This window comes from Equus caballus, chromosome 20 (genome assembly GCF_041296265.1).
Source record: "Equus caballus isolate H_3958 breed thoroughbred chromosome 20, TB-T2T, whole genome shotgun sequence".
Taxonomy (NCBI): domain Eukaryota; kingdom Metazoa; phylum Chordata; class Mammalia; order Perissodactyla; family Equidae; genus Equus; species Equus caballus.
This window is the reverse complement of record NC_091703.1, coordinates 31,122,334-31,135,324: the sequence shown is the minus strand read 5'-3', so window position 1 is coordinate 31,135,324 and position 12,991 is coordinate 31,122,334. Positions and strand designations below refer to the sequence as shown.

The 12,991-nt window shown below is 35.9% G+C and overlaps 1 protein-coding gene and 1 pseudogene across 1 annotated transcript; both read right to left on the bottom strand.

Moving 5' to 3' along the window:
* Positions 1-1,059: 1,059 nt before the first annotated feature.
* OR12D2L (olfactory receptor family 12 subfamily D member 2L) lies at positions 1,060-1,985 on the bottom strand. The gene is given in 2 exon segments (NM_001391017.1): positions 1,060-1,939; positions 1,942-1,985. Coding segments are annotated over 2 exon segments (924 nt in total).
* Positions 11,528-12,345, bottom strand: OR12D29P (olfactory receptor family 12 subfamily D member 29, pseudogene; annotated as a pseudogene).

Here is a 12,991-nt window from a genome sequence, read left to right as displayed (position 1 = left end):
GTGTCTATCTTCTTTTCAGCTCTTGATTCATATCATTTAATATCCTTTATAATAAATTGGTAGTCTAGTCAGTAGCAAGTTTTCTTGAGTTCTGTGAGCCATTCTAGCAAATTCATCAAACCTGAAGATGGGGTCATGGGAATGTCTGACTTATAGCCAGTTAGTCAGAAGTACAGATAAGAACCTGGACTTGTGATTGACAGCCTGAATTGGAGCAGAACATTGGAACCTCCAGTTTGTAGCCAATCAGAAGCACAGGTAACAATGTGGAAATCTACTTCTATCTCCAGGTAGATAGTATCAGAATTGAGTTGAAATTTGGACACTGCTGGACTCTGAGAACTGCTTGTTGGTGTGGGTAAGCCCCCCGCCACATGTTGGAATTGGGTCTAGGAACACTTTCCATGAAGAATATGAAAAATGAGAGTTATGCTTTTATTTCAATGTGCTTTTTCTTTTTAAGCCCAAAGGTGTTTCACTGACTTAGGAGAAGTTTTGGAACCAAAGCCTTTCAAACAAAGCCTTTGAAACAAAGGTTTCAAAGTTTTGAAACCATACTGCTTAAAATTTCCTTTAACTCATACGTGAATTAGCATCTACTTTTCCAATTGAGTAACCATTGCCCTAAATTGAAATTTTTAACATATAAGCATAATGATTTTATTGCTCACATTAAAATATGTTAACTTACAGGGACCACACAGATAAACAGGCCTAAGGAGTATCCAACCACCCATTACATGGATAGTATAGCTGTATTTCTATACCTGATTTCATTCAAGAACACAAAAGAATATCTAACAAATCAGTTAACTCATATTCCAAAAACAAATTTAACATTAGAGTTTGATGGCTAGTATACCATTTGTTCAAGTTTCCCATGTATTACCTAGGAATATGTTGTTTAACACAACTGGACTATACTTTCTGACTTATTTTTCCTTTATTCAGTCCCTCTGTTATACATATTGGAAATAATTTGAGGAGCGGCACAATTTCACATCTCAACTTTCTCATTTCCTCTTTATGCCTCAGAAGAGTTCTCTAGATTTCTTCAAGTCAGAGCCTCCTTCTAATCACTCTACTCAAGGCTCCCTTCACTTCCTTGTTCCTCAAAGTATAGATCAGTGGATTTAGTACAGGAGTGACCACACTGTACATAATGGCCATGATACGATCTTGGTCCATGGAGCTACCTGAGGCAGGACGAATGTAAGTTAAAAGAACAGGAGCATACAAAAGAATAACTACCATGAAGTGGGATGCACAAGTGGACAGTGCTTTGTGAAGCAGGCTGCAAGAATGGGTCTTGAAGAAAAGATAGATGATAATGTAGAAATAGGAGAGAAGTGCTAAAAAGAATGGGCCCATGCCAATGGTCCCTGTGACAGTATTGAGCAGCCACTGGTTGAGCTCAGTGTTCCCACAAGCCAACTCCAGCAATGGCTTAACATCACAGAAGAAGTGATGGATATGGTTGGAACCACAGAAGTTCAAGCGAGAGGTCATTATGGAGTGCAGCAGGGCATGGGAAAAACCAATGGTCCAGATAGTGATAGCCATCTGGGTACAGAGCTGATGATTCATGATAAGAGGGTAACGAAGTGGTTTGCAGATAGCCACAAAGCGGTCAAAGGCCATCACAGCCAACAACATGGCCTCAGTGCTGCCTAGAAAGTGGAAGAAGTGAAGCTGGCTGATGCACCCCAAGAAAGAAATTGCTTTGTGTGTAGAGAGGAAGTTCTCTAGCATCTTTGGCAGTGTCACTGTGGAGTAGCAGATATCTAGACATGACAGATTTCCCAGGAAGAAATACATAGGCGAGTGGAGTCTTGGATCAAAGATGACAATCATCAGGATGGCTCCATTCCCAGCCACAATGAGAAAGTATATTGCAAGGAAAACCGTGAAGAGAAAAGTCTGCAGTATCTGGATGTCTTTAATCCCAGGAGGAGAAATTCGGTGACTAAGGTTTGATTCAGCATCACTTAAAAAAAAATACAAAAGAGTCTATGGCATGCCAGCTCTAATGAGAATCAGAGTCTTTTCAGCCTAGGATTTTTCCCACCTAGACAACAATATTTAGAGGGAGAACATTGTTGTTTTAGGTAATCTCAATCTTAGAGGCTGTACAGTATTTGGATCCTTAGAATATTAAATATTAAGGTGACATTTTGCTTATGGACTGTGACTCAACTACTTTTTTCATTATTAAACTTATCGTTAATATTTTTATCTTTCTTCCAGGGATTCAGAGCATGTTGCCAGCCTATCATCTTCTCTAACTTTGAATATCTCCCTTCTGATACAAATTTCCTTTCATCTGCATAAGTCAGCTCTAAAAGGCAGCAAGCTTTTAAGTACTTCACCACACTGCTATCTCTTGACCTAGTAAGAAACCACCTAAAGGCTTTCTACTTAAGAAGAATAAGCAGGGAGAGAATAATAAGAACTATAAGGAAATCTGATAGAAGTGCAGATGTTGGAGTGCTTCCTATGGAAGGGGAATCATTCAAAATTTGGAAAATCCTTGAAAGGAGAAGAAAAAGATTTGAGGCGAGTAGAATAAAAAACTGATATAACTAGGGAACACTTCTGGGGAGACTTTGGGATTCTAGGCTTTACAGTTGGTGGAAACTTTGAAAAATTATCTAACCTCTACTACACTTCCATGAAAGGCTGGCTTCAAGCAATTCAGAGTAGCTTTCCTTGACAGCTATGTATATTTTGTATACTGTTAAAACACCACTCTTATTTAAGATACAAATGAAATGCCAAATAAAATTTTCATTTCTCTGAGCCACAAAACAAAATTGTTTCAAAAGTTAATTTTGGGAAAAAATCCTTTTCCTAACACTTAAAGAAAATTAGCAACCATACTTATCTTTACTAAATGATTTATTTCCCTGCAATTTCAATATTTAGAGATTATACATTTACCTCGTAAAATATCTAGAGAACTAGGTATGATGAATTGAGAGTGAGAAATGGCAATAAAAATGTAAGAAGTAAAGAGCCTTCATAATCCACAAACACAATGAGTTCATCATAAGAAACTAGCTCTAAATTCTGGGAATTAAAGTTTAATTAACACTAGCAAGCAAACAAAAATGTGGGCAACTGCTCAACCTGTCTCCTATATCATTCTCTTACCTGACTATGTGTTCAAATTCACAGCTAAGAAAGTTTTTCAAGTTTGCATTCCCAGTGATTATAAACAGAAGAAAAATATTTGAAGTGATAGTTCATATTGGGATTGCAGCATAAGCTCTTCAGCTTCAAAAACCTCTTCCTCTCTTTCTGAAATTCTGCCTGCCTTTTATGAGCCACAGATTTCTAGACATATAAATCCTAAGAGAATGTGTCCTCTGGGTCTGAGAAAGATTGTTCTAAGAATAAACAGGATATATTTCCATACTTGCAACACAAGTGAATTCCCTTTAGGGGATTCCTTTCTTGGGTTCTATATTTTTTCCTTGTTCCTATTTTCTTTCTTTCTTTTTTTTAAGCTATATTTCTTTCTTAGTTTTGGGACCATGGAGAGGACAAATCTTAATGGCTCATATGTTTTCTTAGTTAACTTGTCTTTTATTTCTTGAGACAGAGGAATGGATATACATTCTCAACTTGGGGACTTCCCTGGAAAAACTCTGTGTATAAAATGGGAAGAAATTTGGCAATGATAGTTAAGGTATGAGGGCCAGTACATCCTATTGATCTGTACAGAAAGATTATTATCTTTAACACTCTACTCCTTTATTGCTATATGTCTATGGAAAACAAAGGAAGGGGAATAGAGAAGTAGTATTGCTTTTGTTTCTTCTAAATCTGACTCTTCACTGTTGATAATAACAGTAAATTGTTTTCTTGAATTTTTGATCCCAAAGCTCACATTTTTCTCTGGAAGCATGAGGCTCCTCTTCCCAGTGTATATCCTTGCTTCTTTCTCTATCCTTTAGGTAAAAATACCCTGTCTGTTTCATCCAAGGAATATCAATGTGCAATCAGACATCTCCAAGCTTTCTAATAACCATTATAAATGCCATGTATTTTGCTTATCTTTCTACTAAGGTCCTTTCTTGTTGTTTTGAGGGATTATATACTCATCACATTAATAATTCCTTATTATATAATATGTTATGAATGTAATAGAAGTAACATTTATTATACGCTCACTTTGTAAGTTATTGTTTTGAGTTTTTCACATGTATTAGCTCATTTAATTCTTTCAAACATCAATTGAAGGAAATACCAAAATAATTCCTACTTTGATTACAATACAGGTCAGAAAGTATGACAGACATATTTTGTAAACCTTCCCAACAAAATTTTCCTTTACCTGTATACCATACATTTGTTTGCATGGATGTGGTTGTTACTATATGGTGTAATACCGGCTTTACTAGTCAAGCAGACCACCTAAAGATAATGAGACTTATACTAAGGAATAGGTGGGCCGAGTAGAAGTAAATTTGGGATTCCATTGCTCTCCAGGGTATAGCCACACACCTTGTCAGAATTCACACATTTGAGTGGATACAGGGGTCCAGTGGGAATTATTTGATAATAAGGCTCATCTTCCTCCAACAGGGAGGCTTCTAGCAGAATTTATAATTGTTCCTATTCCTACTAATTGAACAACATCATAGGCGGAGCTTGTTGTAAGTTTAGATACTCAAGCTGTGATTGAACACTTATGTGAATTACAGAATCCTCTAACAAATTTTCATAAGTTAGGTGGGCTATGTAATTTCAATAGATGTACATTTTGGGCTTCTGACACGAGCAAAGACCACCGGCCCGTTGCTACTTCAGATTCTATTTGAGTTAACATCTCTAAAATCTCTTGTTGGGTTAAAGGACATGTTCTTTTTCATGGTTGGATATGGGCATTTTCTGTCTTAATATGTTCAGCTTGTTCTAACCATTTTATTAATGCTAAATTATCAGCCCAAACGTATTCCTACCTTTTACCTTCTTCTTGAAATAATAATCCTTCTAATTTACCTTTTTGTATTAGAATGCTTTTTTTCTTCTGAATGTCTTTTTTCATTAAAGGCAAACTCAGTCTGTTCAAGAATACTAACCCTGATCCTATAGCTCCTAAAGCTCACTTTTCCCTTTGGGGCCACTGCTGATTATTACACCACATATGTTGTTGCCATTGCAAGGTAAAGTTTCACATAACCTTCCTGGTCTTACAGTAAGATGAAATTCAGGAGGGGGTTGGACATTCCAGGTCACCCCTAAAGTGGAATTTTTGATAGATATCCATTGATTTTTAAATTTTGTTTTGTTTCAGGCCATTCCATCCACAAAAACATGGTTTATGAGTGCACTGGATGTTTTGGCATACTGGGAAAGCAGCCATAATTTTTTTCATTATACCCAGAAAACTTTCTTAATAATTGGTCATCTAGGTTTATAGATACACAGTGGTAAGTTTGCTGGGTATTATACATGATATGAGTTCGATTTGAATTAGGTAACAGTCCTTGAAAATTTCTCCATAACAATGGTGCCTTGTAATATACGTATCCCCAAAAGAACTTCTAAAAGCCAAGGGAATATTAGCGTATTTCCAAGGAGTCATAAACATTTTATCTAAGTCATCATCCTAATATAAAACTAAGGCTGTGTTTGGGATTATATTAGCCGTATTGGTGGGTAAACATGGTGTTTCTTTGGCATGTATTAGAGGGAGGGGGAGAATAGACAAGTGAGTCCAACATTGTCCAAATTAACAGGTGTAATAAAATGAAGGAAAAAAGTAAGAATACAGGTCTGGTCCTGAATTTTGGGAGGGGTTATCTGGCTCAGACGTCAGCAGCTTCTCTTTCTAGTCAGTTTGATTTGGAGGTCTCCAGAAGTTGTTAAGGACCAGATGCCAGGTGGAGACTTCTTTATCCTTGAGATGTATCTCCAAGGTTAAATGCTTTCTAGTTCTGCAAGAGTGTCAGTGGTTAGTAGCACTTGGTAAGATCCTTTCCCATGGAACTGGAGGTATCTCTTCTTTTAGTGTCACTTCCAGAATACCCAGTTACCAAGCTCTAAACTGTGATCAACAGGGTCCTTTAAACTGGAATCCTGGAAAGCTTCTTTATCCTGCTGACGATAAGCTTGAGTATAAAACATTAGAAACTTAGAGAATCTGGGCCTACTAGCATAAGGCAACAAGGGATCAGCAAAAGGTAATGTTTCAACAGACACTGATCTCTCAGTGACCATCCCATGTGGGGTCAGTTCATATTTTCCAAAGAGGGAACTGCAAGTAGTCAGTGAGACCAAAGGCGATACATTAGGCCAGGGGAGTTCAGTCTATAGGTATATAACAAAACCTTAAAGACAATTAACAGGACTAGAATCCAACATCTACAAGGGTGCAATATAACTTTTTCTCTCCACAATTACCCTCATTTTTTTTTTACCAAAGATAATCACAATAAAACTAATTTTTTTATATTAAAAATTGGCCTGATTACTTGTATAAATGAAAATAATACTCACTGAGAATTTCTGAATTCTGGAGGGATCAGGTAGGGATAAAAGTAAACGTTTCATTTTTTTTCACAAAGCTGTATCTTACCAAATTGTTAATAGATTAAGAGAAAAGATTTCTTTAAATCAAGTTCAGTTGTATGATCTGAAAATTTATAAGAAACCTGTATTCTAGAACATCAGAGTCCTTTCCATGAATCTCTCTGAAGATGAAACATATTTGCAAAAGCAAAAGAGTAAAACAACTGGCTGTAAATGACAAAAAAGCACCTTAAAATAGCATGGATAAAGATTTGATTACAATGCAATTGGCAAGGAAATTTAGTTATTTCTATAACATGTATTTTAGATAATGAATAGAATTATACAGAGACATATCAGATTTTTAGGAATTTTATATAATTTTTAGAACAGGTATTAATAACATTTATCCACACAACATAAGCTAAGAAGGTTCATCATCATTTATTTTACCTGCTTCTCATGAAATTTGGGAAACATACCAAATAAATCAATTAACCTAATTACAAAATAAACGTAATTAATTTAGCATCTCCCTCTTTATAGAAATAGAAAACACATTCTTTGAGAAGTCCTAGGGATCACTGGAAATTCTCAAAACTATTTTAGGTCAAAAGAAAGATTTTATTTAGAATTTGAATTTTGGGGAAGCTTGTCAGAAATATCAAAAGGTTTTAAAACACTTGGTCAGATAGGATCTTAGTTCTCTGTGAAACAATGTTAAGTTATCCATTTAACCAAAGTGAAAATAGAAGATGTTAATGGCAAACATAGAGAGTTAAACAGTTAAAAAAAAAACTTAGCTCTCCTAATAGAGACTTCAGCTTTTTGAACATGGGCCAGTATTATGACAAAACACAGGATCCTTGCCTTTTAGGTAGACTTACTTAAGGGCGAAGAAAAACTCTTCATAATCTCTTTATCAAGAGCAGGTTAAAAGTCCAAGAAAACTATCATTTTAAGAAAGAGAAAGAAAACCAAATTCTGTTTTTTCACCAGTGTACTTTTGATATTAAAACTCATTTACTTAATTAAATTTATTTCAATCATAGTCAACTTGACCATGCACAAATTGTTTTCTTCAAGATTTCTCTTCAACAAGCCTTCTATAACTTTATTTTACATTCAGAATTTGTCCCATGCCTTTCCTCCTTCCTAGCACTTTAGGACAATTTGCTTTCTTACTAAGCAAACAAAAATATCTCCACTCCTTATAGCTTCTTTACTGGAAACATACATCTTAAAATGCTTGTACCAGATGTTTCCCTTACTCTTTTACATTCGCACCCTGTGGATTGGCAGACATAAATACTGTCTAGAAACATGTACTTTCTCACAGAAAATTTATCAGCATGGCACAAAATTTGTTTACTATAAACCCAAGTATTTTTCTAGTTTCTCTCAAATAATAAGCCAAAGGTAGATAAATCCACGTTTAGTAATTAATTTTTAATATGTTGTCTTATATGGAAGTGATCTAGATACTCAATAAATTCCTATCATTTAGCTTAATTTAGCAAAACTCAAAGGTTTTAAGTTATCAAAAGATTTTAAAGCTATTTTTAAGTACATACACCATAGAACATAATTATTGATAAAATGTTCACACAAAACCTTTTATCTTTCTCACATCTAATTAGTTTAATTGTGTCCAATAATTATGTTTAGATTGCCTACAAAATCTTCATGAGATATTAGACAAAATCAGTTATCATTCTAAGTTATTTTTGCTGAGAAATTTTGTAACAGAAATAACATGTCTGTATCATATCCAATGTTGATAACTCTGAAAACATGCTATTATTTCAATCAAAGCAACCAGCTTAAATGTTTTTATTTACCAAAGATTATTTTATATCACATCAACTTGAAAAACATTTCAGTTAGTTTCCATTATATTTAGAAAGAATTTATATAAGTACTTACTTTAAGCCAATTTGATAGAGCTCTTTTAGAAATTATACATCCAGAGGTAGAAAAATATCACATATATATAACAGGTGTATATATAGACATACATAGATACATAGACAGACACAAGCAGAAACCTCAAGTAGTTTTCATTAAATTTTTGCTATAAATTAGGCACAATACAAAATTCACTAATTTATAAAGGAATAGGTGGGTCCAAACAGCATTTCTGGCAGATAAAATAAACTAAGGTTATCTGCTTAGGAATTGGTGATGGTCTAGATAACAGTTCCTGGAGGGGTTACAAGCTGTTTGAGATGAATAAGGGAGGTTTTTGCGATTAGTGAAAGGGAATGGGTGAATATGAATTTCCCCTAGAGCTGCATTTCCAGTTTTGCAAAAATTGTAAGATAAGGACAGTTGCTCTTGAATTATCAGAAATTGAGTTGTAACTTAAATGACACTATAGGTTGATCTACCTTTCCAACTGCATCATCCTTAATTTTCTTCTTTCCCTTTGGATATATAGTTTTATTTTAACTTAGGGAAGAAGGCCTATGTACAAAAAAAATCCTATCAGGCTTTGAACGTCAGCTTCCAGTTTGGCCAAATATCTGATCATAAGTTGCTAAGTACTTTCAAATATCTTGTCAGGTTTCAGCCAGAATAAATAGTAAATATTTCTGGCAATATTAAACAACTCCATAATTTTTCAATTTTACCTTCCCCTTGAGTGTTGAAGGGAAAATACAGCAGTTTCCCAGAAAATCTCTTAGAGTCTCATTAACTGTGGGAGGGGCTCATCTCAGGTAGATTATGGGGGTATCTATAAAACCATAACTTAATAGACTTCTATATAATCTTTTCTTTTAGGTACCTCTTATAATTTCATTTTTCATTAGCTTTTTGCAACAAAACTTTCAATAAGGCTAATTTTGAATTTTGAAACCTTTGTTTTTAAGTGCATTTCTTAAATGATTTTATATAATTGGGACGTTCCTTCTAATGGCTAATGTAACCCCCTTCAGCCTGGCAGCAGTTTGGCAGGATCCTAGCCACAAATAGAATTTAACTCACATTTCTGTACAGCTGTATCTGGTCACAGCTAGGGTACAGCTGCATTTCTGTTCACCCATATTTTGGGGCCCAACTTGACCATTACTAAGCCAAGCTCTTGGGACAAAAACCAAGCTTAGTAAGATTTCACTGTTCTTTTTAAATATTTATAACTTCTGAGAGCATGATTTTAAGCAGGTGTGCTGGAAGATGGCATGCTTGATTCTTTAGAGATTAAAGATTACATTTAATCTGTCTGTTCCATGTTTCTCAATTGAAGTGCATAGAAATACAAGTTTTGGAAGTTCAAAGGAGCCCCAAAGTGACCATGGTAATTTTAAACCACGTTTAGTATTATCGGTCCACTGGGACAAAAATTTCTGAGAAGAAGGACCATGGTTCTTAAATATAAAGCCAGCTGGCCTTCCTTAGGGAAGTTGATCATTTATGATTGCTCTAGAACAATTGTTCCCCATTTTGACTATCTAAGACTTAAATTATCTTTTGTCAGGTTTTTTCATTTTATTAAGAATGGTCAAGTAAAGACTCTATACATAATGTACATAAAGTCTGCTGGAGTTCCAGTGGGTAGCTGCCCATCCAGGAGCTTGTCAGGTTTAAAAGTATGGTTTCACATTTTCTTTTAACTTCATTTTAGTATAAAGTCTGAGAAATTCCTAAGAGTAGTGTAGCAGGTCAAAAATGTTATACTTGGGAGTGTCACTTCCTAAAAGGCTGTGAACACTCTCTGATGTGTCTTGGTTTATTCTGCTGGCAGTCTAAAACTGTCATGGAGGCTCACAATACTGGATGACCAATCCTCATGCGTGCATCTCTGGACAAGCCATTGCTTATGTAATGTGAATGATGACAATAGAGTTCCTTATGGGACCACTGCACATCATGAGGATTGACCTCAAACACTTCAACTAAGTTCTCAGTTGCCTGAGAACACCTTGCTCCTGGAAGGAGTAAGTGCCCCTTTGCTTTGGAGCTGAATGAGTTCAGCCTCTCATTTTGCTGTCAAACAATTTGTTCAGACTTTGTAAACATAAATCTTTTCCAATTAAAACCCAAATTTAAAGGTAAGCCAACCTGATTCACTCCAAAATTTCCCCTAGGTTCCCCTTACCTAGAAAAGTACTGGAACACCCTTAAGATGTTAACTCCTAATAATGAAAACAACTTGAATAAAAGTCGGGACCTTCAGCTTAAATAAGGAGGTCCAGATAACAAGAGAACTCACTAAAACACCTGAAGAGTGCAGTGAAGCCAGGGGATAGCAATGGACCCTTGCTGGTACCAACTGCCAGTTCAAAGTAGGCTCAAAGAGGTCTCAGGTGGGTTTCTCTGAAATTCTGCTGGCTCTGGCAAGAGATATCATTGCAAATAATCAATAATCATTCTATAGTAGAGAGTTTTATGTGAGCCAAACTGAGGACTATAGCCTGGGAGTTGTAGCCTTCATAGGGGAAGAAAGTTTTTTGGAGAAGAGCAATTTTCAGCACAGTTATATATCATTTCAAAACAAAGATACGTACACCAAGCATGACAGAGGTACATCACTTAAGTGTTCAAGGAGGTGTTTGTTACAGATCAGCATGTACACAGTGGGTGTACATGACCCTGGGGTCATAAAAAGGAGGCATTAATTCTTATCTTCAAACAGCATATTTTCTTCAAGTTTTTTTAACTTTAGGGTAATGATTACAATAGATGCATAATGTACCTTTGACAGGCAGTAAGTCAGGCTTCTTTGGTTCAAATAAAATTCAGTCCAGATCAGGTTCAAATCAGAATGGCTTTCCCGTGTACATGAAAATATAAAAATTTCTTATATCAGAACACTTTGTTCAACACAACTGGACTAGATTTTCCTATCTATTTTTCCTTTATTCAATTCCCTCTGTTATACAATATTATAAACAATTTGAGAAGCAGCACAATTTCATATCACAACTTTCTCATTGCCTTTTTGTGCCTCAGAAGAGTTCTCTAGCTTTCCTCAAGTCAGAGCCTCCTTATGATCACCCTACCCAAAGTCCCCTTCACCGTTCAGGATGGCAATGATCTGATCCTGATGCATGGAGCTACCTGAGGCAGGACAACTGTAAGTTAAGAGAATAGGAGCATAGAAAAGAATAACTCCAATGATGTGGGAGGCACAAAAGGACGGTGCTTTGTACAGCATGCTACAAGAAAGAGCCTTGCAGAAGAGATGGCTGATAATGTAGAAATGGGAGAGAAGTGTTAGTAAGAATGAGACCTTGGCAATTGTCCCCGTGATGGTACTGAGCAGTCACTGATTGAGATCACAAGTCAGCCTTGTCAACGGCTTAACATCACAGAAAAAGTGATGGATAACGTTGGAACCACAGAAGTTCAAGTGAGAGGTCATTATGAAGTGCAGCAAGGCATGGAAAAAACCAGTGGTCCAGGTAGTGATAGCCATCTGGGTAATAGAGCTGATGATTCATGATTAGAGGGCAATGAAGCGGTTTGCCACAAAGCAATCAGAGGCCATTACATCCAACAACATGACCTCAGTATTGCCCAGAAACTGGAAGAAGTGAAGCTGGCTGATGCATTCCAAGAAAGAAATTGCTTGTGTGTTGACAGGAAGTTCGTCTAGAATCTTTTTCATTGTCACCATGGAATAGAAGATATCTGGACATGACAGATTTCCCAGGAAGAAATACCTAGGTGAATGGAGCCTTGAATGTGACATGACAATGATCAGAATGGCTCCGTTCCCAGCCACATTGAGAAAATGAATTGTGAGGAAAACCACAGAGAAGGGTTGCAGACTTGAATGTCTGTTACTTCCAGGAGGAAAAATTCAGTGACTGACGTTTGATTCAGCATCACTTAAAAGAAAAGACAAAAGAATATCTGGAATGCTCTCTCTGATGGGAATCAGAATCGTTTCAGTCTGGGATTTTCCCTCCTAGACAATAATATTTTGAGGGAGCACATTGCTGTTTTACATCGTTCCAACCTCAGAGGTTGTACAATATTTGGATCATTAGACTATCTAATGTTAAGATTACATCTTGGTTATGGACTATGATTCAACCATTTTTTGTCCTTCTTAAAATTGTCATTAATATTTTTCTTTCATGCAGAGATTTAGAGCTTGTTGCTGCTCTACCATCTTCTCTGACTGTGAACATCTACCTTCTGATATAATTCTCCTTTCATCTTCCTAAGTAAAAGGGGGCAAATTTTTAAGTACTCTACCACATTCCTGTCTCTTGACCTAGTAAGAAACCATCTAAAAGGTTTTTACTTAAGAAAAATAGGGAGTGAATTATAAGAACTATAAGGAAATCTGATAGAGTGCATACATTGGAGTGCTTCCTATAGAAGGGAAAGCATTCAAAGTTTGGAAAATCCCTAAGAGGAGAATAAAAAGATTTGAAATGACTAGAATAAAAAATGATTTAACTAGAGAACACTACTGGAGAGCCCATGGAATTTTAGTCTTTACAGCTGGAGGAACTTG